General features: G+C 41.2%; 2 protein-coding genes across 5 annotated transcripts in view; both read left to right on the plus strand.

Moving 5' to 3' along the window:
• Positions 1–21: 21 nt before the first annotated feature.
• ccdc62 (coiled-coil domain containing 62) lies at positions 22–20,266 on the plus strand. 4 transcript variants are annotated; one of them, XM_088618036.1, is made up of 17 exons: positions 22–137; positions 774–877; positions 2,169–2,209; positions 3,851–3,994; positions 5,297–5,489; positions 6,660–6,826; positions 7,482–7,583; positions 8,375–8,546; positions 9,702–9,803; positions 10,681–10,769; positions 11,641–11,741; positions 11,981–12,208; positions 13,649–14,701; positions 15,159–15,351; positions 15,881–16,012; positions 17,102–17,176; positions 17,773–20,266. In XM_088618036.1, exons 2-17 carry the CDS (start codon positions 796–798, stop codon positions 17,851–17,853), a joined length of 2,955 nt encoding a protein of 984 aa, XP_088474162.1. In that variant the 5' UTR covers positions 22–137; positions 774–795; the 3' UTR covers positions 17,854–20,266. The 4 variants fall into 4 exon arrangements, with proteins under 4 accessions (XP_088474162.1, XP_088474164.1, XP_088474163.1 ...); XM_088618038.1 differs by lacking the exon at positions 13,649–14,701; XM_088618037.1 differs by lacking the exon at positions 11,981–12,208.
• A 502-nt stretch (positions 20,267–20,768) lies between these two features.
• Positions 20,769–25,258, plus strand: part of hip1ra (huntingtin interacting protein 1 related a) — a 45,193-nt gene continuing 40,703 nt past the window's right edge. Inside the window, exon 1 of the mRNA XM_088617811.1 lies at positions 20,769–21,295. Within this exon, the coding sequence (XP_088473937.1) occupies positions 21,203–21,295 (93 nt within the window). The 5' untranslated portion in view covers positions 20,769–21,202. The remainder of the gene's footprint in view (positions 21,296–25,258) is intronic.

A 25,258-nucleotide genomic window follows, 5' to 3' on the forward strand; every position in this document is an offset into this window, starting at 1 on the left:
ATATATTGGGTACTATCTGAATTTTGCGACAGGCTACTGTGATGTAGGGGGTGGTCCCCCTGTAGTGACTGCAGTTGCTTTTGGGGATTATATTTACAATATGATGTCCAGTTTGAAATTATTAAAGAAATATTTCTGTAAGTAAAAAAGGTGGTAAAACTATATCTAGTAAACTATACGCAATAATTTTCGTTACGATATAACCTTATTAACACGAATTAAGTTCTGAAAGTACTTGGAAATCTTATAGGTATCTACTTGTGTCTAGGGACCTCAAGTTGTTAATATATATATATATTTTAATTGCCAAAATATTTAAATTACGTGTGGACGTGTGTGTGTCTGGGGAAGCTTGGAGCCCTGCATAATACGTAGAAAAAGTCCGAAGACGTTCATTGGTCGATGTTGTTAATAAAGTAACTAAATTGTCGAATGTTAGCAAAATAAATAATGAATAGTTGTGAAATTCATGCTGGTTTAAATTAAGCCTTCCGAAAAATGTGCATGAACGGGGTAGATATATCGTATTGGAAGCATTAAACGAATTTAATAGTTTATTGTGAAAAGCTAACAAAAAAGTAACTCCATATCCCATAAATCTTAAGAACTACACTTTATTCCACTTATACAAAGTAATACATAAAATTGTTTAATATAACATTTGATTTTACGCGCACACTAAGCAAAAAAAAAACTTTTTGAGTATGGTTGAGAACTCATGCAAATTAGTAACGAATCCTTTCCATTAACTATTCTTCCATTTTACTTTGAAGGAGTCGGGATGCCTACTATGCAATGGAAAAAGAAAAAAGACCAATCAGTTCAAAAGACACCGCTCAGCCGGCGCTGTCCTGTGGCACTCTGTCCAACCCTGCAGGTACTGTGAAGACTCCCCGAGTTCATCCGTAGCCATGGAAACCGCTGTTATCGGGACCGGTTCAGCGAGAGTTGTATTAGAATTTACTTACTGTCAACCTCTCTTGGATCTGTGATAAGAAGTCGGACTGTTGTTGATGGGAAAGTTGGAACATAGCAAGGATTTCCCATGTTGTGTCCTTCCTTTTCACAAGTGACACACTTTATTGAGAATACGGGAGAAAACGACCTTTTAAACATTTGTTTTTAAATGAATTTCTAAATGTTCTGCTACTGCATATTTTACTTTGTAATTGTTGTGGGTCATCTTGGCTTATTAGAGAAGAATTTAAGTTAATTCAGGATTCTAACATAGATGCGTTTATCCAGCAGGAGTCACATCACAGTAGTTTGACTCCCTGGTTCTGTTTAAATTCCACTATATACTGTAGCATCCATCTGTCTTGGTCACCATATGGAATCAATTAATCTCTATGCCTTTCTTATGATTCAGAAAACCTTGTATATTGTACCTCATCTTAAACAAGGGAGCACAAACTCCATTCCTGGAGGACCTAGCAATTTCTTGTTTTTGTTTTAACCTTAAGAGTCAATTAAACCACCTAATTATTTTCTGCGGCCTAGCATTTCCCTCAAAGTCTTTTACACCTGACTGCTCAAAACCTCCACTACAGGAAAGGTACAGTTACCTATAAATGACCTTGGATCCAAGTTAGAAGAAGGCTAATAGAATCGTGTAGTTAATTATAGAATTAGTCCAAAAATTTACAGTAGCTGAGGGTTCAAGAAACCAGAAGACACTGGGCCCTCAAAGAACTGAGCTTGAGATCCCCTTGACTGTAAGCCACTGTGTCCCGTTACTAAGAGAGTAATTATTAGTGTAAATATCTGTTGCAAACTGTGTTTTACCATAACGCAACAATGAATAACTCCACTGTAGAAGTGTAATTTCTGACATTAGTATTGTAAGTGTTTGAGAGGAATAAAGTATATGCAATATACTATAAGTGTAAGTGTAAGTGTTAAGAATCCTAAGACCTTTTAAGGTGATAGCGATATTCACTCCTAATCCACCAGGTATTATAGGTGACATACAACCATCAATGAGTGAAAACCTGGAAACAGTGCAACACAGAGCAATCAAGTGAACAAGTGATTCAAATCAACCCATTAACAGTTCAGGGAGGAATGAAAATCAGAGGACATAGCAGACCTCTAGGACCAGGAGTGCATCAGTGCTTTGAACAGAAGGTCTTATTTTTAATTAAATGATTGTTCTTATTTTTCCTCAGGTGTTTGTATGGACCCATGGCACAGTACTCCGGTAAAAAAGGTAGGCCAATGCTTTTACTGTCAACGTATTTTTACTGGATTAAAATGGAACCGGATGTTCCACGCATTTTTATTCACACATGAACTGACATTGGCATTTTGATTTGTAGTAATTAAACCCTTTAAAGGATATGGCCTTTCCTTTGATTTAAAATTACTTATATTTATTACATTGCTTACATTACAGAGATGGGGGAAGAAGGGTGTAAAATGTCATTCAGTGTCATTACATTTAGAGCTGCTTATATATGCATTTTTAGCACAAACTGGATTTGCTAGTCAGTTTAAACTCCTGCTAATTTGCAATCATCAGCTGTTAATTAATTTGACCTATGTGGTACAGCTGTTGTACCTAGAAGGCAGAGATATAAAAAGTGCATGTCTTCCTCCTAAATAGGCACTGTCAGAGCCTCTTCACTGCTTTTCCCTCTGTGCGCCCCACAGTGCCTATAGTAGAACTAATATCCCATAAGGGGGTGTCCTTGCTGGTATTCACAACATTGCAAGCTCACATGCACCCAGCTTAGTCACTGGAGTTAATGTTAATTGAAAAATAAGCAGAAGATAACCTGGAGAGTTCATGCCCATCCTACCACAGCACTACCTGTCCAGCCTTGCACCAGTCCAAGGGGGTCTTAAGGCAGTTGTAGTTTTTCTTACGTTGTCAGCAGCATCAAACCAGTGCAGGAGGGTTTAATTTCTCCAGTTAAACCTTAACTGAACTCATTTAATATGTCTTCAGAGGCGTCATGCTGCTATTGAGCACCTGCTGGCTGTTACCCTTAAATAGAAGTCTTGGGGAGCTCCATATATAGGAAATAAAGCTTTCATTGGGCTAATGGCGTTCGATACTCTGAAACTGGCAATCTCTGCAGTTTGAACTGACCCTGAGCTATACAAGCTGGAAGTGGTTGGTTATTGATTGAGCTGCCTGGGACTCATTAGATCATTGTTGATCTGACAGTTTGAAAATTAGACTGCACTCTCATGAAGATTAGAGCGCTTTAAAATATTTAGCAGGTGGCACAAAAAGATGTAGACATGATACTATTAAAACTTCTTTCCAGTTTTAGACCTTATTTATTGATGCTTAAATAGCAGAAAAAGTGTACATTTAGTGCTTGTTGTGTAATTAAATGGAAGTTTTAAAAATATTCTGGAAATTTTGAAAAACTGCCAGATGTCCACAAAGCAGTTCAGTATTGCATTTATAGCACTCATTTTCAACAGTTTTGTCTGGTGTGAATATTTTCAATATTGTGTATTTTGAAGAATGTGTAATTATTTTGGACTGATTTATTTTGTGATATTCAATACTAATAGTTTTATAGTGTGTCAAGTTTTATTTTATGCAACAAATATTCACTGTAAACTTGCAATTTTGTTTTATTAAAATGGAGTCAAGGGTATGTATATGTTTGGAGCGCACCAACAGTAAAGAAATCCTTGTTAATAACCCTTAATGAGTAATCCTTATTATTCTAATTCATAACATACAGTGGATCAAAAATGCTAAATATAATAATAACAAATACATTTAAAATATGATAAAACAATAAATAATATATTACAGCCTCTCTTTCAATAAAAAAAAAATACATTTCAAGGCTTTTTAAAAGAAGCACTTTCTGGGTCTCTGCAGCACAGCTTTAAATCCTTGACAGAGAGTCAGCCACCTCCAACACGACTTCACTTCGGAAGTGCAGTGAAGTTACAGACGGAAGACCCCTTGCAGGACCTCCCTTCTGACTGTCCACAGCCCATCACGGGAAGGAAGCATGTTCATGTAAGAGAAGACTGGCTGTGAGGTCTACACCGCGGGCGCAGCAATCTAAATCACATTTCGAGACCACAGACATCAAAGAGGCTGAAACAATTCCGACTGTATTCTGAAGAGTTCCTTCAGGATTATACATGATTTATGGCTGTTATATCTTTGGTTACACTTACGTCATTAGAGTTTGTTCTGAATAATCCTCTTTCTTCCAGTCCAACTGTGCTATTACTGTGGGTTTGGCAGTAATTGTAGCAGCACCTACAGCAGAATTGTTTCCATTTATTATTTAGTAGTGCCCTGAAGGTGGCAGTACAATTAAAGTTTGATCATTTATGAACATTACTTATAAAGATTAGTTATTGTAGTGCAACACTGTTATTGAGAATCTCTTTGAAGACATTTAGAATACTCCATTTTTCCAAAACTTATTGGTAGATTTAATTTTTAATCCGTGTTTTTAAATTATTCTGCTTTTCATGGTCATCTCCATTTATTTAGTTTGCTTTAGTCCCATTATCCCTAAACCAGCCTTTGAACTAGTCTTAAATAGTGTGACAACTATACCTTGGAATTAATGGAATTACTGCCAATTATATATTTACAGATAAGTAGATGTGGCCTTTACCAGTGAGATGTGAAAGCCACAGAGAATCACAGGATATCAGATTTACTGGAGCATGGGTGGACCTGGTCATTGGACATCATCACTATCCTGTGTGTTAGGCACTCAGCATGCTTCCTGTTAATAATTCAGACTCTTACTTCTCCAAGGGCATATATCTTGGCACTGAATTCAGGCACCATGTTATTGCCAGTGTGCACAATGAAGAATTCAGTTCAGCTCTTGCTCTGGCAGAAACCTGAAATCAGAGTTTTCTTTCTAGAGTTGGGCAGCTTTTGTATGACTGGGGACCAGCTGTCCTGCTCCAGACGAGTGTTTGTTTTTATTTTTAAAAGTGTGCTTGATTTTTTTTTTCCCCGTGATGAAGCGCGGTTTCTGAAAGGACTGTGATTTTAAGGAAGCGCGCTGTTCGTTCAGCATTAGGACAGGGTATCCCAGACCTCAGAAACACTGAGAATACAATCAAAGAGTACAATCATAGAAATCCACACTGCTGCAATTTCCACTTTTTCTGCAGTAAACCATCATACATGGCTGCAGACCATTTCTCTATGTCCTGGCGTTTCTTTGAGAGGGCTACGAAAAACCTTTAAAATGTTACGTGCTGTGCTGTGGGGTCTTTCCATGTTATTCCGACGTCTTACGCATAAGCACAAATATTTCTCTGCTGTTTGCGCTCTGCTGTGCAGAAGGCTGCTGTCGAGATCGAGAGCGCCACCATCCAGAAGCAGCGGAAGGAGCTGCAGCTGCTGGTGGCGGAGCTGAAGGACAGAGACAGGGAGCTCAACAGCATGGTGTCTGCCCACCAGAAACAGCTCCTGGCCTGGGAGGAGGACCGGCAGAAGGTGCTCACCTTGGAGCAGAGATGTGCACGCTTTGAGAGTAAGAGCTCAGCGCTGGGGACAGTGAGGCTTCTAGACCCCCACAGGGGTTTCATGTAATAATGCTGGTTAATTTCAGGTGTAGTACTGGATACTATTACCAACTTGATTTTATTGTCCCAGATAGGAAACTTGCCTTACAGGCAGGTAAAAGACATAACGCAACACACAGTACGTTAAACTAGACATGAACCCGTTAACAAATAACGACATAAGATACGTACTGTATATGATGAGAAAGAAAAATAAATGTATACAGAATGTAAAATATGCAACCAAATTAAGTAGGTTAATAGCCGTGAGAATAAAGGATACCTTAGGGTCTATTGCACTGGAATCTGGACAGTCTAAATCAACGCCCGGATGCAGGGAGCTCAAATTCAGTGTGCAAGGGGGAGTTGTGGAAGTCAGTGATTGTATTGTCCTTACTTACTATTTGTGTAACATAGATATCTGACAGCTGTAGCTGTTGTGCACTGATAATTTTTCTGGCCGGCCTCACTCTCCTGCTCGGTCTGTTTTTACTGTGTGTATTAAGGTTACCAAATCAGTCTACCACATTTGAAGATGAGGACTGATTTAATGAGTGTTCTATAGAATAAAGCCATTGTTCTAGTACACACGTTAAAAAAGCTGAGTTTTCTTAGGAAGAACAACCGCTGTAGAGTTTCCCATCTGTTGCACTGCAGAATGTGTGTCCAACCAGACCTTTAAGTGCATGATTAATGTTGTAATTGATCACAATATACATTTAATATAGTTGGTTGTGCCAAAGACTAGAATGTATTGGAAGATCTGGTATTTAGCTGTCCCTACCATACAAAACGCTTGGTTTCACATGCCACGTCACTCTTGTCTGACAAGACTCAATGTCAGACAAGACATTGTCTAAATTATTTTTTTACTCAAAAATGTAAAATCATTTAAATCAAGGACAGTTTCAGTTTGCTGTTTCTGGTCTAAAAGACCAGGGACACAGTGTGGAATTGCTAGTCAGTTTGCGCATGACCTAGTGTTCCTTTGTCTCTCGTTAGGGCCCAGCAATCCGCAGTTTTACAAAGCAGTATCAGTTTGAGAACAGTTAAAGTCAAGTAAAGCAAATTGTTTTGTTTTTTTTGCTTGTGATTGTTGTTGTTGTTGAGGTCACTATTGTAAACTTTCGGTATCCCAGATGAGCTCCAGAAGAGGAACGAAATCATCCGAGCTGTGACCAAGAGGATCAGGATCTTGGAGGCCCAGCAACTGGACCGCCAGTCGGCTCTGAGCAGCACGCAGCAGCTCCTGCAGGACCTCAGTGAACGCGAGCAGGAGACCTCCAGCCAGTGCCAGGACCTACAGGTCGCGCTGCTTCCTGCCTTCCCCTCCTTGCTTGTTCTTCCTGTCCGGCCTGCTTGTCTCATCCATCTTGCTCGCTCAGATGCTGCGATCGAAAGCCTTGGCTACACCCTTCGCCAGACTGTCCACTTGCCAAACCAGTAGGTGCTGTTACAGGCCCTGTGGTGACTTGGCTTCCCTAAATATCCATACAGTATGGGTCAGCAATCCCTGATGTCTGTTTCTCGTTGGCATTCCATCTCGGACCTTCATGAATTAAATGAATGATTTATGTGGGGGTGCGGAGTCAGATCAGGAATATTTTTCCAGGTCTGAATCACTATTTTATTTGAGAGAAAGTTGCCTCTAAAACCAGCAAAAACTGGGCACTCAAGGAGCAAAGATGCTTATCACTTACTACCGCTGCACAAAGAAGGCTGCATCTGCATGTACTGTGAGCCACTGAGTGGACAACCTGAGCTGTTAGGCCTACTAGGACCAGCATCCTGAACTCAGTGTTTTAGTCAAATGGCAGGATAAATCTAGCCCATGTGTGCATTGCTACTCTTGATATTTCCCTGAATAAAATGATGATTGGCTGTGCATGTTGTCTGGTCAGTAAATTGGCTCTGGTTTAATATATGTTATTAATAATTTCTTTATGTTGTCATTGTAACAGGAGAAAAATCAGAGTCTTAACTCCTCTGTATTAGAACTGTCAACTCAAATTGGGCAGCTTCAGGCTCGTGAGCAGGAACTTGGTGCCATGCTGAAATTAAAGGTAATGTGCATGATATTAAGACCAGGCAGTGCAAATTGTATGTTTCATAAAGCTATATAAATATTGTTGGAGATGTTGACGAAGGTGTCGTAGAGATGCAAGAAGCCACAGTGCAGTTCAGCAAAGATATGAAATGAGTTTTGATTTGTAAAAAAAGGCCACTGCTGGAGAACACCAAATAAGACACACAAGCTGTGTCTCACCTGAAGTGCTCTGAATTCTGAGGCACTTTTACGTTGAGTTTTATAGTCTGAGCACAGCTCTGGTCACCCTCTGTCTTTACCATGAATGGGTGTAGTACTTTCACACATGGCACAATGGTTATTCCTCATAATGTTATCCCCGCCTTTCAGTTATTTCTGAAATATTACATACAACAGGTTTCTGTTTAGAATGTACTCAAAGCCAGGTCACGAATGACCCCTGGCCAGGGTCGGGTTTCTACATTATTATAGGACAACTATGGGTATGTTCAGTAGTGCAACAATCACTCCGTGTGCAGTGTGTTTTATTTAGTGTGGATCAGGCTGAGTGAAAGGGACAGCAAATCAACACTGAAATAACTTACAGATTTGTTAAGTTACAGATTCAAACCCCATTTCCTTCCCAGTGGCTGAGAGATAAGTGTCTTGCTTCCACATTCTTCCTACCCACCACCGGGTGGGCGGGCAGGTCGGAGTGTTGATCTTGTCCGGACTAAGGTCATCATCTCGTAATCCTGTAAGCACGCCTGTACTCGTGCTGCAGTCGGGCCCCGTGGTTCTTACCGGTCCTCTTTGAGCCCCCGCCAGGACGAAGACGTGGTGGAGGCCACCAGGCACATCGTGGACCTCACCGGCCGCCTCAGGAAGCTGGAAGCAGCAGTGAAGGAGTGCCGCCTGCGGGAGGACAGGGCCCTGAAGGAGGCCCAGGAATACAAACGGCAGCTGAGGGAAGCGAGACGCGAGGCCGCAAAGCTCAGAGGTAATGAAATATTGAGCGTTGCGCGTATGCTGAGAAGAAAACGGACAATGGGGATTTCAGTGCTTGAAGGCAGCACTGATACTCCCGCTGCTCACATTTCATTCAACCCCGCGGCAGGAAGAGGCACAGTTAGAGGATATTGTTGGACAAAAATGAGTGTGTCCGTCTGCTCTCTCTCATACGGATTTAGCGCAGCTTCTTTTAAACGAATTGACTTGAGTTGATATATCTGACCATTTTTTTTTAGTCGAAGTCTTAATGTTAGGGTTATAACTGATTTTATTCAGTCCAAGCTCTAGGAAACAGCATTGCTGGTGATTGAAAGGTGTTTTCGGCCTTTGATATGTAGAAATGTCCAGGTGTTGTAAGTTTTTCTTGCAGTTTTTCAGTACTACTTTTTTTGTGTTGCCTTTGCTGCTGTGGTCTGTTGGTAACAAAACCGAAGAGATCTTTCAGCACCACTAGTAAATGTTAGTTAATTTATCCACCACCCTGGGAGGTCTGCTCTGCTCATACTGGTATTTGAGACACAAGATGAAAGGAGGGGAACTACTGAAGTGCTTATGATCGACCTAGATTTTCCACAGCACCCAGAAACCTGCATTTTCCTTTTCCTTGTTCTGCAGTATAAATCAAAGCACAGTAATTGAAAGTGTAGACTGTAGCTGGAAGTAAGAGTCTTGAAAATGTTTGCATTTGTATTTTTAAAGTCTATTGCTAGTTGGCCTTTCCTTGATGACAAATCATTTCAGCAATATAATATTGGATATTATATATAACCGTTTTTAATGGAACGTCTACAATAATCATAATCGTTTTACGAGATCTTAGTTTACTGTGTGTGCACATTATTACATATTAATGTTGTATTATTAACATGTATTACATCACATTAAAGTGCCCTTTTTGCAGCAGAGACAAAACTGCATTTACTAAGTACATTCATGCTTGAGCAGGAAAGCACTGGAATGCTGAAATTCCAGAGTGTAGTACAATCGAGTAGATTTCCACTAGTGCTACGTACAGTATATTTGATATGTTAAGTGGTGCTGCAGGTTGAAAGATTTCAAACTCACACGATTAAACAAACAAGGCCCCAACAATGAAACCACTTTGCATGCAAAACATTGATATGACAGTGTTTTATTGTTACAGACGACTTACAGGAAAAGACCGCAGAGAACAACAATCAAAAGGAAGATGTGATCCGACTGAAACAAGAGATTCAGCTTTTGCAAAGTGAGCTTGCTTTGGCAGGTATGTAGTACTAATGACCCACTGTAGGTTTGCACAACAGGCTTATTGTGCTGTCCTTACAAGCTCTCTCTCAAGAACTTCTCTCTCAAGGGTTTTACTTTTCATTTATATAAAAGCTTCAGAACTTTGGGTTAAGGATCATTGTAAATCTGCAGAAATGTCAGTTAATCAGAACTGGCATGAAAGTTAAAAAACCTGTTTATCAGGGTGAATCAGCTGTTCTACCCCAGTTTGGTGATTTGTCCACACCCACAGGATCACAAGAATTCCTGAACAGGAAGAAGCTTCTTATATTGCTAAAATGATTAGTCATTTAAATAAGCATTACAATTGGTCATTGAATTCAAGTCACCCACATGTTGTTTCTATAATGGGACTGTGAGGTTTATAAGCTCTAATATACAAGTAGGTTTGTTTAAACGTGTCTGGTATGTGTATTTATTGATAAAGAAAAATGACTGAGGTGTGGATTGTGACTCTGCCTCAGGTCTGTCTAGTTTCTGGATGAATTTACCACATTTACCAAGCTTACCACCTTTTGAAGGATTCGCCTTTGTCCAGTGTAGGAAATCACTGTATCCAGGAGTGAGAGACTAAGTGACAGGAAACCAGAAACAACATGAAGGCAGATAAAAGAGAAGTGATAGATTTTTTTTCATTGGGATGGTTCTTGTCAGGCTGTAGAGTAACCCTCACTCTAACCTTACCTGGAGGATGGTGGTAATTTCAAGACTTGCCCAGAGGCCCTCAGCAAAACTAGATTTTCCAGGCGATCAGCTTTCGCCCCTGACAGCTCTATGACAGGGGCCTTTCCCCCCTTGATCTGTACAGCCACGCGCAGGTCTGCGCAGCGGAACGTAACCGCTTCTTTTCCCAGGTGAAGGTGAGCGGAGGAAAGACGAGCTTCTGGAGCTGGCCAGGTCGAAGCAAGAGCGCACAGAGATGGAGTTACACTGCCTCCGGCAGGTATCCTTCCCGTCCACAGCTTCATTTTGAGATGTCTTGAACCAATATTTAATGAACAATTGCTTGTTAAGCAGTCCTCAATAAGCAGACTAAAAAGGGTCGCTGGAGGACAGTGAATCCAGTCTTTCGGCATAACTAAACACACCTACATTTTTCTTACCTTACTTCTCTGGCATTTAAAGGATCCGGCTGCGTGCTTGCACTGAATTGTTTTGTTGGAGTTAAGTGGAATATTCCATCACGGGAGATGTGATGTTCATTTTTAGCATTCCAGTCTATGTCTGAAAAAAATACTAGACTAAAAAGCAACCAAACCAAAACTTTTTTTATTTTTATTGTAAAAAAACACTAGGCTGTCCTAGATAATATTGTATAAAGCTGTGGTGCCTCCTATCAAGACCAAAGTATTTAAATATTGTATTTTGGTGAAAGCATAGGTTAATGTGGAAATACCTGGTCAGAAAATAAGAATTTTTAAATGTTTCCAGCTTGTAACTTGAAAGGATGTGGTGGAAATTTACCTATGATTAAAATAAAATTGTAATAAATCTCCCGTCTAACAAAATGATATATGCAGTATGTGCACTTAACGTGGGGAAATGTAGACCTTTGGAATTGGGAAAAGAATAAGGGCATGAAGCTATTAAGCACAGTTCTCACAACAGTGCTGTAAGACTCCATCACCAGTCTGATATGGTTTTCTGATCTCATTGCTTTTAGAAGGTTAAGGTGCAAACTCATTTATTTTTGCTCCTTTTCCTGAATGTACTTCTGAGAAGTCAAACTCCACAAGAGCAAGCTGTGTGTAAGGTGTGATTTTAATAATGAGGGCAAGCGTGACCGTGCAATTCTGGCTGTCCTTCTGCCACAGGTGTATGAGAACCAGCAGAATGATCTCCAGCTCCTTCAGCTGAACCTGGAGAGCTCACAAGAGAGACTGAAGGAGAGGGAGGGCAGGGCCCAGGAGGGAAGGTGAGTCGGCGTGCAAACACGGATGATGTGTGATTCCATGTGCAGAATAATGCCCGTGATGGTCGCCTGGCCAAAATCCTACCTGCAAAATGCTGGATTAAATGGGATGTGATTCTTTATGCCAACTTAGTCTTTACCAGAAACGCATATAGGTGAGCGTCGTGAGCATCTGAATGGATGCACAAATTTTTGAAGTCGGATGTTTTTAATAAAAAACATGAATGCTTGGATTTGTATAGTGCCTTTCGATGTGAAGGATTCCTAAACACTTCAAACATAGGAGGGGACCCACTTCATCCACCCCTGAAGTGCAGAGCCGATCAGGGCGATACACAGCAGCCACTACGCTCCAGCAGCCCCACAGCTCAGCAGATCAGGAGGAGAAGCGAGAAACAGCTTCAACAACCGAACCAAGAGGGACATTCAGAGAGGCCAGACTGTGCAAGCCCACACTGGAATTTAGCCAGGTCACTGGATTTAACACATTCACTCTTATAAACAGTGCTGTGGGATTTTAGTCAACACCTCACTTTAGAGTCTCGTCTGCAGGATGGAACTCATTCGCTTGTTAAAATATCAGTATGAGTGGTATGCTCAGGGATGTTTGTAGGAGCAGAATTGGTGCCAGCGTCAGTTGCTGAAAGTGGCAGACATAAGTGGGTTTAATGGCTACAGATCAAGGACGTGTTCCTGTTCTTGGCAAACTATGTAATCCCTGCTTAGTGGATATGTGAGGCAGTACACTGGATACATATGGATAAAGGAAACAGAAAAAACAGATAAGTAAGCTCAAAAATAGTATTCCAGGAGGAAGATAAAAGCAGTAAGTGGAATAAATGTTCAGTCAAATTGTGTTTTGTATCAAAATGTAATGTGCAGCTTGTAGGGTAGGTTTTGATTAAACAACAGATCTAGATATGTAACTCTTAGATTAGACTAATTATTATAATTGACCTGCTACAAAACTGATTATGAGTACCTTTACTTGCGTTATGTAGAATGAAAAGTAATGATGTATAATTAAATCACCTGATCCACTCATGTACTGTCAAGGGGAAATGAGGTCCTGTGCGGGTGCCCTCTTGAAACACCTGTTTGTTGGAGCATTGTTACTTGATTCAACATGAGCTTCAAAGTGCTTCACAGGACAGAGGGCACCGATGGGAGAACAGGTGTAGTACTTTCTGTCCTTGCAGAAATCACTGCAGCGCTCAGCGATTGCTGCTGAGAGCACCTGGAATGACTGAAGCCCACCCTAACCCAGCCAGCTGACCCAGCACGCCCATTTGGCTGTTGGATAATTCAGTCCAGCAGTGTCTGGGCTATAAGGATCCTTCTGAAAAAAATTTTTTTACATGTGTTAAAGAGTTAACCAGTTAGTTAGATATTAATAATGGTTACCTGAAGCATTAATTGTTTTTAATGTCTAGATTTTCACCTCTGGCAGTTTATTTTCTCCCTCTTTGTCACTGCTTTCCCTTTTCACAAATTTCATTGTTGGTTGTCTACAGCTTGGCAGACAATCACTATTGTGTGCGTACTGTGCAAACTGACACCACCTCCTCGGTGAAAATGGGCATTCATGTCTGCTTCATGCTGAAACACAAATGCAGAGCCTTCTCCTGCTGTCAGCGTTATGCCAGCCTTAGCTAAACTGAAAATTGTAACAATGTGTTCTTTTACCACATACTAGAGAACATCTGTTATTTATATATTATTGTCTATATGTTAGCATTAGCTTTGTTAATAGCAGTTTAAACTGTAATTTATATATTTTAAATATGTAACTGCACTAAAATATGCACTATTTTTTTCAAGCTTTTTAAGAAAGCTTACTACATATTTTAACTAATAACTGGTTTAATCAATGTAGGCATAGAGTAACTATAGTTTTTTTACAATTCTAGTGCAAATTCCTCTTCGACATCCCTCAGACCTCAACATGAAAGCAGAAATGAGGAACAGGCAATTACGCTTAGCCAAAGTGCAGAGAGAGAAGGAGATTGCTGTGGAAACGATAAAAGGCAGAGCCCAGCAGATAGCGTGAAACTCAGACAGCAAAGAACATTGACACAGGCAGATAACCCTCAGTGCTGGAGGCAGGGAATCGGCGCTCAGACAGCGTATGAGCCTTCAGACGCTTGTAGAGAGATTAATGAAACTGTAAGACCGAAGACTTCTCAGCCTCTCAGAGCAGAGGAGAAGGGCAGCACCAGAATGGCAAGATCGCATTATAAGGCTTGCCCTGCAGTGCTGACCAGCAGTGAGCCTGGCCGCCCTGCGGTCAGATTCTTGGAGAAAGCTTTCACAGAAATGGAACCATCCCATTTAGATCAAGGACACGAGGGGACAGCAGGAGAACTACTTCATGGTGAAATCTACCACAGCAAACATTCAGGAGGTGTTCCCCCGGGCCTACAGCAGAACATCAGGGCTGCACAGCTAGGGATTAGATCAAGGGACATTACAGGTGCGCAGCAAAAACCTGTTGGCGAGACGATGTCTGGAATCCCAGAAAGCCCTCAGTGTTGTTCAGAAGCAGCCAGGGCGCAGCAGGGAGACCCTCACCTCAGACCGTGGAGTGAAAGCACATGCTTGAACAGAGCTGCAGCTTCTCCACGTCGCAGCTGGGTAGCCGAGAGAGGTTCAGGAGCGGGTCTGAGTCATCACAGACCAGAGGCGGCTGACTGGTGTGCTCACTGCTGTGAAGGCCGAGAGAAGGCAGCAGGACCTGCCTGTCAAACAGCTCTTGGCACAGCAGGACACAGGGCAACTGCTGCTGCTGCTGCTGGTACTGAAGTAGGAAGTCTGACCCCTGGCAGAGCTGAGGCTGAAGCAGAGTGCTGTATGACAGACTTAGAGTGGATTGCAATTTTTAAGTGTATTGAAGAAGCAGCTGATTCAAGGCAACTGTCATGCGGTGCAGGTTGTGGAACCACATCACCGCTGCACCCTGCTAGGTACTATTTCTAGGCATTTTCTCCTTCTAGCTGAAGTGTTTGGGCAACATATGTCATGGAGTCCTGAAGGGTTACAAACACTAGGAATTCTTATACTAATATTAGAGTGTGAATATATGGACTGTTTTAATTTTATTGACAATTGTCATAAATACTGTTTTTTTTTAAATAGTAAATTAAATATTCAGTGCACCACTGAGCTTGTGATTTCACTTGGGTAAATGTAATACCCTTCAAACAGGTAAGCTGATGTTTTGTATGCTAGTCACTGCTTATTGAAAAACTATTTTTAACAGTCATATTTTATCATTTGTTAATAACAATAATCTCAAAACGATTACACAACCTACCTAATAATTCCCTCTTAAACACTGTACAGCAGGACAAGAGCCAAATGAACAAGATGTAGCGTCTGTACCTGCTCTTCATAGTTTTGAGTTTGTACTTCTTCTCCCAGCCAGGGAAGGCTGGACCTCGGCTCCCTTCACCTGGATTCTTCTGCGGAATGGGGGGGCTCCTCTCCTGCCTCAAATCGTCGGAAGCAGAGAGGGAGCCCACGCCTGGGAAATGGCACTCTGGAGCTGGCAGTTTCGCCCCCCAAAGATACTGTAAATGGAGAAGGAGGTCCCAGCTCTGCAGCTGCTAACAGCGTGAGGATTCTCTTTTTTTACATCTGTCCTCAAAGGAAGCGCATGTTTCAGATTGAGTAGCCCTGACTGTGGCTGTACTGTATGTTTCGTTTTGTTTCGGGAAATCTCGAAGCGTCGTTTCCTTGCTTGTGATAGGAGCAGCGGACTCTTGGCATCCTGGAAAGGGAGAGGTTGCTTTCCTCCTGGGAGCTGCAGTTGCACCTCACCTCGCTCAAGTAAATGCCAATGAGAAAACAAATGAAGGGGAATTTATGAGAATTACCCACGTCAGACCTTTCTGTGAAGAAATGATCTCTCACACAATAAAGTCCTGATCAATGGTCTGAACTTTTAATGGATTGCATTTCAATAAATTGTGATATAGGCCTGGGAATGGGGATTGTTGTCCTCTGTTCCCACAATCCACTTGTCATAATATGGCATTGTCATACACACATGAAACACTTGACATTGAAATCCATTCCAGTGGTTGTGTATGGAGCTCCTAGAATATCAAAGGCAGGAGTGAAGATGTGACCTTTTTTTGCAGGATGAACAGCCATCCCTCACTCGTCTGCTGCGCTTGGTGGCCGAGTCCAGGCAGATGGTTGCTGATCTGGAGATCAGCACTATGCGACCGGCCAGCCCAGCGCACAGCCTGGACAGCAGTGGCAGCAGCAGGGTATGTCGCCTCTACCAGCAGCTCCCTCTGGCTTAGGGCTCTTTGACACCAGACAGCAGGGATTAGCAAAGCCCATTAGAGGTCAAACACCGTTTCTTATTTCATAAATCTGCATTTCTTTTTTTGAGGCCAGAAAACTTGTCAACCTTTTAAAAATAAATTAATAGGGCTCTGCTTTACCATTACAATGGTGACATCAGTTCTTGCACAGTTGTTTTTCTTTGATGCTTACTGTATTTTCATATAATATTATGAGAAAAGAATGCATTTTAGTTACTCACAATATGCCTTAATATATTTCAGATCTGTATTTCGAAAGAATAAGAACAATTATTACCCTGACTGTTAAAGGAAACACATTATTAAATATTGTGCTTTTATTGTACTTACAAGAACGTATTTAAATATATTGTGAGTTTGTTGGACTTTATATGTGGTGGTGCTTTATTGTTTTTGTTTCATAGAGATCTGTGGCCTGCTAGCCCACTAACCCTGTCAGTCTGAATGATCTCGTGTTGGCTTCCCCAATCAATCGGGTTTCCTAATCTCCATAATCTTCTTACTGTAGAGCTGCCTTGTTAATCTGCTTTTAGGGGTGAATTGTGTCATGCTATCTTGCATTTTGTTCTGTGACATTTTGCTACATAGAGCACAGGCGGCTTTATTGCCTAATTTGCAGAATCTCTAGGTATTTCTGCTTCACTTTCACACACAAAGGGTAACTTGAGTGTAATAATATGATATTAGGTTGGCACACACAATCCTGTAATAATGCTCTGTTCTATTTATAATCTCCTGTCATTCACAGTCTAATACAGTCATTCACCACTCAAGCCTACTGAAATAGAAATGTTTAGTTGAAGTACCATCCAGAGTTAATATTTTTAAAAGAGCAGATTTTTTGCAGGATTTAAAGGCAGATGGCTGGACTGCTGTGTGAGGACTGTTTTTACTTTATAATAAACTGAAGTTTATATTTTTCTGTGTACAATTATTTATATTTTTGAATACCAACTTCAAGGCTTAAAACTTGATCTTAAAGGTAATGTGGTACGTTGACTGGTGTTTTGTTTCTGAAATTCTGAATAGAGTGTTGAGGCATTGGACAGCAGAGAACAGTTCCTCAGAGACACCCAGCTGCTTGAAGGTTCCACGCACTCCAAGGTAAATATTGTTTCTTAATACAGGCTGGGAAAACAAAGGCTATCAAATCAAGTCAAGTGCAAATACAACTCTATATTAATGTTTATAATAATGTATAATGTATAATTTTTCTTTATTAGCCCTATACAATTTCTTGCATTAGGAATTCGTCTTTTCGAGTACCCCAGCTTTTCTCCATGGAGACACAGACACACAGACAGGGAGAAGCTTGGGGTCAGAGCGCAGGGTCTGCCATTGTACGACGCCCCTGGAGCAGTTAGGGTTAAGGGCCTTGCTCAGGGGCCCAACAGAGTAGGATTCCTCTGCCGGCCGAGGGATTTGAACCGGCAACCTTCCAGTCACAGGCGCATATCCTTAGCCACAGAGCCACTGCACCGCCCTATTAATTGGCAGTGGCCAGCTGAAATAATTCACTAGGGTAACACAAAGATTAAACCACAGACTGATGCACTTTTCAGTGCTGTTGCATAAAAGAGTAACACTGCAGAAAAGTTTGGATTTAGGAGAGCGGTGATGTGAGAGTATTCTGTGTCTCAATATAAGCGTAGAAAACAAAGATGCAGTTTGTCTTACTGTTATTTTTTATGATTCCACAGCACCAAAATTCTTGTTCTAAGAGAAGTGTAGCAGGCAGCCTCTTAAACCTGGACACACAGCAGCTGCCTGTTAATCTCTAAGACGCATCAGGTATCTGGGAGGCCGTGAATTGGACTGCAAAGGCTGCCCATGTGTTCAAAGCCAGCTATCTCCGTGGAACTGTGGGTGGAGGTGAAAGTTCTGAATGACGCTGGGATGCCTGGATTGCACAGGGATGCAGAAATATGTACCATAAAAAAGGAATGTCTTATGCTCCTAGACCACTGTTAGAGTCTAATAGCTAGGGTAGGCGTTTCCTCAGATGCTAACAATGCAAACAGACACAAAGTTAAAAAAGAGTCCCGCTGTATTTTATGCATGTGATAATAAATTCATTCTTTAAAGAATGCGAAAGTTTTTAAAAAAATATACAGTAATTTATTTTTTTTAATTAATGCTAGAAACAAAATGTAATGCAAAAATCTGTTTTCACTTGTCTAGACTTCGATAGTTTTAGATAGCAACATAAAAAGAATGACTTAAGTACTATAAAGGAGTAACCAAAAAGCAGAAATTGAGTTTCAGTTTCTGTATTTAATACAAAAGAGATCTGTAGTCAACAGGAATGTGGTTGCACTTTCCATGTAAAATATATTGTTAATGCCTATAGGAAAAAATAGCACATGAGATCTAAGATTTATTGACCTACCAGATCTTTAGATGGCATTAGTCTTGGCTTGGGTTTTTTAAAATATAATTTTATTATCTGAAAGACACATCAATTATAAAAGAAATATTTAAGTATATGCATTTTTATGTTTGAATCATTTGTGGACAAAACTGTTGTTAGAAGTCCAACTCTTCTCTATTAGAAATACAAATGTACTGTTAAGGGTGCACCACAGACACTAGAGCCTAAAATATGACGTATGCGGGTTTTAATACAGATGTCAGAACCTTTTTCATACAATCACTAACATGTAGTTTCACCTTACAAATACAGTACAGTAACTGGAATGAAATGAGCAATTAAATACAGTAATCTAAGACATGGCACTCTTTAATAGAAACTATTTTAACAGGTCAGAAATGAAGAGCTAAATGATTCATACTGAATCTGAGTGGGCATCTATTTTATTAGAGATACCTGGGCTTTCAAAAAAGTATTAAGTAGTTTTCCCCTGATTAACCTGTAGAAATCTAGATTTTTAAAACCAGCAGTATTTAAAACATTGGGCTCTGTGAGACGTATTTTCCACAGGGGTGAAACCAGCTTTCACTCCTAGATTTAACTTGATCCCAGATTGTCTTCACACTAAATGAGTGATGTTGAGGAAACTTCATTGGCATTCAAGGTCTAGTGAATATCATTTGTTTTCTGGGCTTGTGAAAGGTCCACAATAGCTTTAAAATATTAATTGACAGCAGTTCTTCAACTATTAAAACTCTGCTGTCTCCTGCCAGTAAACCTATTTCCATTAAATATTGTCTGACTGTACAGTCATTTAACTGTTCCACTCATTACATGATAATGTCAAAGTCTTGCCTCACATTTTTTTAGCACGGAAAAATCTGCAAATTTGGGAAAATTAGCTAAAAATGTGATAGTTTTCAAATTCAAAGAAGATATTTTGTTCTAGTATTCACCTGAGTGTTACACTAAATTATAAATGAGCTAAAATGTTGAGGACAGAACGTTCTAATAAGGTACTGTACTACAGCATCAGGGGATACAGTGACTTGTTTTACTTCATTCACTGCTGGTGAGCACATCGTGAGATTACTGAGGCAGCCGTGATGTACATTCTGACAGCTAATTTATTTCACTCACATTTCAAATACTAAATGCGTGCACTATAACAGTGGTAAGGTGTTTTCTGAAATTCTGCCAGCCTCATTTACCAAGCTTCTCGTATTAAATTAAACCTTTGTTGTCTAATTGAGTGTTATGTATTTTGAATCCTCTAAAAAGCAATATTTACGCAGCAGCGGGGCAAGTGGGAATGTTATTACAGTGGTATCTTGCACTCTGAATCGTAAGAAAACAAATTGCCTCTCGTTTCAGAGTTCCGCCAGTGTACAAGGGTGTGAGTTTTTTTTCTAGCAGTTGACGTAAGGAGATGCAGAACAATTTGGACATGTTGCAGAAGTACAGTGACTTTATGTCGTGAAGACAGAGTCTCTAGAGGCGTCAGTACTGAGTTTTTCTTCGTGCCTGTTGACAGTATTGTGAACATCTATAGGGAAGTGGTTGAAACTGCCCTATATTATTTCCGTTGGTTCTTGTACATATCAAAAAGCACTACAGACACGAGGAAGGAAAACAGAACTATAAACTTAACATGTATCAATACTGTGCAATTCAGATTTTAGCACAAGTGTACTCTGAAATTTGTTTTTTAGGTTTTGTAAACTGCATTATTTTTAACAGTATTTTTCTGAAGATTGTATGTTTTTTTTTAAATGGTCATTGTTATTTGTATCGGAATTGCTCAAATAAAACTTTCTCACATATGTCGTGTACCCTTTTTAAAGATACAAAATACATTTTAAAATAAATATCAGCTAATTAAACTATTCGACTTCATATTCAAATAAGCAGCACGTTGCAATCCGTTTTATACATTCAGTGTATTTATATAGTCTACAATACAATGCAATAGGAAATCCATGTTAACATATGAAATTTCTAGACGTCTGAATACTTCTGTGGAAGCCCAATAAAATGCACTGACGTTGTGTAGCGTGTATTTATAATGGCAGATGCCGCTGCTGATTTCTGCAGCAGGCAAATCCAAACGTTTAATGAAAATCTGATCACACTTGATACGATCGGGGCCAATTCGCAGGGGAGTTTCCCATTGGCAGAGCCCGCCACAAAAAAAAAAGACATTACCGGGCATGGCCGAAACGTGAATCCGACTCCCAGCAGCTTTGTGCGTTGATGGATTGGGGGGGAAAACTGTATACAGTTTTTCTTCTAGACTGATCTCTTATCCCTCCTCCTCCCCTTCTCTCATTCCGCCCATTCAGGAAAGCGCGTTGCTATGTCCGTGTTCTGTGCAACCTGGGCTGGGATCCACGTATCGCAAACACACAGCAGTGCCTTTTTCTTCCTTCTCCCATGATGCTGCGTTCATTTAACTCTGCACGGCGGAGCCAGCCCCTGCACTAGCGCGGCCAGCCGGGAGCTGTTGTTTTTTCGGGGGGGGCTTTTTGTGTTTTTATTTGTTTTGTTTTCCTTTGTGTTTTAAAGGGCAACCGGAAAAAAAAAACAAAAAAACACACGCGCGTCGTTTGGACTGGTCGCTCCAGCTCGTCGTATCCCCCGGCTTGCTTTTTGTTTTGTTTTTGTTTTTGTTTTTTAAAAAAAGGGTGATTTTTTTATCAAGTGCATAATCGACACCAGAGGCAGAGGCATATTCGTCTCCCGAGCTGCCGGAGCGGAGGATGAATTCGATACGACAGGTGCCTTCCAGGGTGAAAAGCAGAAGAAATGAGAACAGTTTGGGGGCGGAGAAAGAGCATTTTGACAAGCAGCAGGTAACGAGAATATCGCATTGTAAACCGGTGGGCTTGGTTCATTGATAATTTAAAGTCCTACAACTGGGCGAGTAATAGAATTAATTTCACGTGTACGTATACATTGTGTCCTACTGTACGTGACAAGACGGGAAGAGTTCAAAAGGTGTCGTCGTCCCCATGTCAGTGAAATTTTTCGAAGAGAACTCAAGGATTTTGTGGGGGAAATGGTGTTTACTTAGTGGTAGCCAGCCTAGGTTGGCTTCTTGAGCTGAAAAAAAAATGTGCAGGGCAGAAACATGATGTCAGTCATTCGGTGTCTGTTCTGTGTAGCCGTAGCTATCAAAGCGGTCATTAACTGTCCTTGTTTTGTAATTTGTTTGTGTAATATTACTTCTGTTTTGTTTTCGGTGTTGAAACCCGGCTGGGGAGCGCAGTGGCGGGGAGGAGATTGCACATTAATTAAAGAGATTGCTTAAATCTAGACAGGGAAGTGTCCCAAAATAAGTTCACAGTACTCAGACAGCTTAAAAAAAAAGACCCCTCAAAATGCATCGTTATAAAAGTCCTAAATTCGCGCTTTTAAAATCCCGACGTGGATAATAACTGCTAAGAATTCAATATACAGTTGACAGGTCAGTTGAGTCTGCGGTATTTTGCTGAAAAGGGGACTGGTTGGTGTTGGTTTACATACATAAACCGGCAAGGTGGTGATTTCTTTTTAGAAAGTTTGATGTCTTCCACGCAAAATACGTCATTCAAAGGTGAGTGCACAAATGATGGCTACGAAACAACACCTGATGAAAACATTCATTCTTCCACGTTTGTTTTTTTAACCTGAGCTAGCTGAACGTCAGCATGAATGCCTCCTTGTAGCCCTGCGAGGGCGCCTCCCTAGTTACCACCGACTTGCTCCCAGCTGATTAGGGAAGTTGTGCACGTCAGGATTCAATGAAAAGGACGTTGTCGGAGGCTTTGCTTACACTTAACGTGATCGGCCTGATGTACAAGCGATACCTGTTCAAGCAGCTTAATCGTGGGTGTCAGCAAACAACTTCGGAAAACAGGCTCCCGTGACCCCTGGGGCATGGAGCTTCAGACTTGACGGAAATTCCTGTGATTCCAGTGGGTTTTCTGTTACATTCGACCCATTACGGCCATTTGGTCCAGTTTATCAGTTTATCACAGCCACTGTAATGCGAACAGCCCCCCCAAAAAAGATTAATTCTCCTTGACACCCCTTTCCCAAAACGGGGCAGTTCAAACGGGTCAATCAAACCTCATCTCTGTGGGAGATGGAAGGGGACAAAAGCACACAGCTTGCACACTAAATGAATCATAGGGGAGGGAGAATGCCTGTTCCACAAGACTGGTCCCCTGAGCTGGAGTCGAACCCGGAAACATCTGGGAAGTGCGAACCCTTGAACAGAACTGGAGGGGTTCTGCATGACCAGCGGCGTATGGATAACAAAAACCAAATGAAAAGGCGAGCGGCGAGCTCCGGGAGGAAGCGAGTCCAGCGGGGAGAAATTGTCCAGTCTCGCTCTGAGCTGGACGGGCTCATCTCATCCCATCACTCGGCACCTTTCGGGATGAGCAATGATTGAATGGGAAACGCCCTCTTGAGGTCTTTTTTGTTTCTGAAATTCAGACTCCAAGCACAGGGAAAAACTTGGAGGAGTGATGATGATGATGATGATGCAGACGGGGGGGGGGATGAAGAGCAGGAGGGCGTGAGCCGAGGGCCTCGCCTCTTGCCATTCAGGCTGGGGCGATTCCGACCTCCACAGTGGAAGTCACATCCCACGGAAACAGATTTTGGAGTCATTCAGTATACAGTGAATCCTGTTCTTGATAAAGTGATACAAATATTTGTATTTGTTTCCGTATAACTGCAACATTTTTTTTTAGGTCAGACCTGACTTTTTTATGTCGAATTTTGAACAGACTAGCAGGACCCCCTTGAAAGCAAACTGGGCTGGTGCATCTTAAGGTGTCAGTATGCTTTGAACAAAATGTATGCTTTCTTTTTAAGCAGTCATAATGGTACCTCTATAATAGTGTGGAGTCTGTTTTACACCTTGCTGCTTCTTAATGATTTTGTATTACAGTAGTACTAGCATGTGAAAGTTCGTAGAAAGTCAGCACGCTTTCACTGAGGAATGTAATTAGTTCCTCTTTTTAGGAAGAATTGAATGCACTCCGATGTTAAAACCTTAGCTTGGACAAAGATTGATGACCTGCAGTGTTGTGAGTCTGGGAGGCCCTAGGGAGTCAGTCCATGAGCAGCAAATTAAACGGGCAGCAAGCTAATTAGTGGACTCAAGATGAAGAAAGCACTATCATGATTGTTAAGGTTTTAGAAGGTTAGAAATCACTGCATCCCCTGACACATCACATTTCGCATGCATAAGAGAGAAACTGAAAGTTTCCAAATGGCATCTGTCTGGATTTTTTAATGCTCTTCCACAGGCCTTCCACCATCTTGTCGACCAGAAACTAGATTTTGCAATAATTATCATAAGCAGACTAAGTAAGCATTCTTCGATAGAATCGCATTGGAATCACTTGTGCTCAAACAACGAACCTGATCAGAAAGATAATCTTGGAACAGTCCTGATGAGGAGCTTCACTGGACTCAGGGCAGATACAGTGCCTCAGTGTTTATGGTGTGTGGCGCTAGACAAGACCCCCCCCCCGTCATGAAAGTCACTTCTGTGGGTTATCTGTGCAAGATAGAGCCTGATTAAAATGGCGCTTCGTTAGGAACCCGTAATGAAATAGACATGGACAGGAGGCAGCTGGCGTTGTCATCTGTGATGAGGAGAGTTCCGCAGACAGACACCAATCTTGGGGGACGGCCTGTTTCACTCACTAGGGAATTACCTCCTGGCCTGCAAGGTGATCTGTAAGGTGGGAAGGCACGAGACTGCGCAGTAAAGTGGAAATCTATTCTGTATTTCTTTGTCATTGTGGATAAGATATGCAGCTGTTAGACTGCTATATCTTGGATAAATTTCAAATGCCAGTTAAACTACTAAATGCGATTTGCAGTTGACAAAATATATATGACATGATTTGATCTGTACAGTAGTATAGGTATCTTAAATGAATGAATGGGACTTTTATTTTCATTCCCAGGTAGAGGAGTCTGACTTTAAATTAGACACTCCAGCTATTGATGCTCTGGAAACAGTCCAGAGAATTAGAGTCGGATGCACTCCTGGAAAATGCCTTACATTGACACACTAAAACAACTGAATGCTGTGAGTCTTGAACAGAGAAGATTATGAAGGCTCCTAATTCAAATCCTGAAAATCTTCAAAGCCGTTTTTTCACTGTTGATTGAAAAGAAATGTTTTACCAAAGTAAACATTTTACCACTAACCGCAGGATGCAGCTTGGTCTGTATGCATCTGTCCCAAGGCATTATAATTTCCAAATGCAGCACCAGCACACGTATTCATTTTTTCCTCAGCGTTATCTGCTGCTGGAAGGCACAGTCTGTAAGTGCGTCCGAGGACTGTGGCCCAACAGTGAAGCTGCATTGTGCTAGGAAGTATTATTCAGTGCCATTTCATGCATCTGCTCATGTGCCCAGGACAGGTCAAATATGAAGGTCTTTCTCATTAGACAGAATCATGGGAGTTCCCTTGACCCTGACATTGATCCAGTACGTTCTCAACAATTTAATCCGGGCCCTGAGTGGCTTTGTTTCTTAATAGAAACTAGTCTAGCAGGTTTTCCCGGGTTTAGTGAGATCTGCTCAATGCCCGAGGACAGATTTCTTGTCACCCTAAAAAAGCCCGACGGAGAATAAGGAACAGACCAGTATAGTGAATCATGTCCCATTCTGTTAGCTATAAGGTGAGAGATAGCAGGCTTCCGTAATGATAAAGGCCTCCAATATGCCTACTTTTCAGTTTCAGTTTCATGCATAATTTGTATAGATTTGGATTTTGAACTTGCCTCAAACGGTTTATT

This window comes from Lepisosteus platostomus, chromosome 24 (genome assembly GCF_059453375.1).
Source record: "Lepisosteus platostomus isolate fLepPlt1 chromosome 24, fLepPlt1.hap1, whole genome shotgun sequence".
NCBI lineage: Eukaryota > Metazoa > Chordata > Actinopteri > Semionotiformes > Lepisosteidae > Lepisosteus > Lepisosteus platostomus.

Excerpts from the sequence above, each read along its gene's own strand:
- ccdc62 (XM_088618036.1), top strand. The coding sequence starts at position 796 with ATGGAAAAAGAAAAAAGACCAATCAGTTCAAAAGACACCGCTCAGCCG. Across the intron at positions 10,770-11,640 it reads AGTTACACTGCCTCCGGCAG|GTGTATGAGAACCAGCAGAA; the intron begins GTATCCTTCCCG and ends CTTCTGCCACAG. Across the intron at positions 12,209-13,648 it reads CCACACTGGAATTTAGCCAG|TGCAAATTCCTCTTCGACAT; the intron begins GTCACTGGATTT and ends TTACAATTCTAG.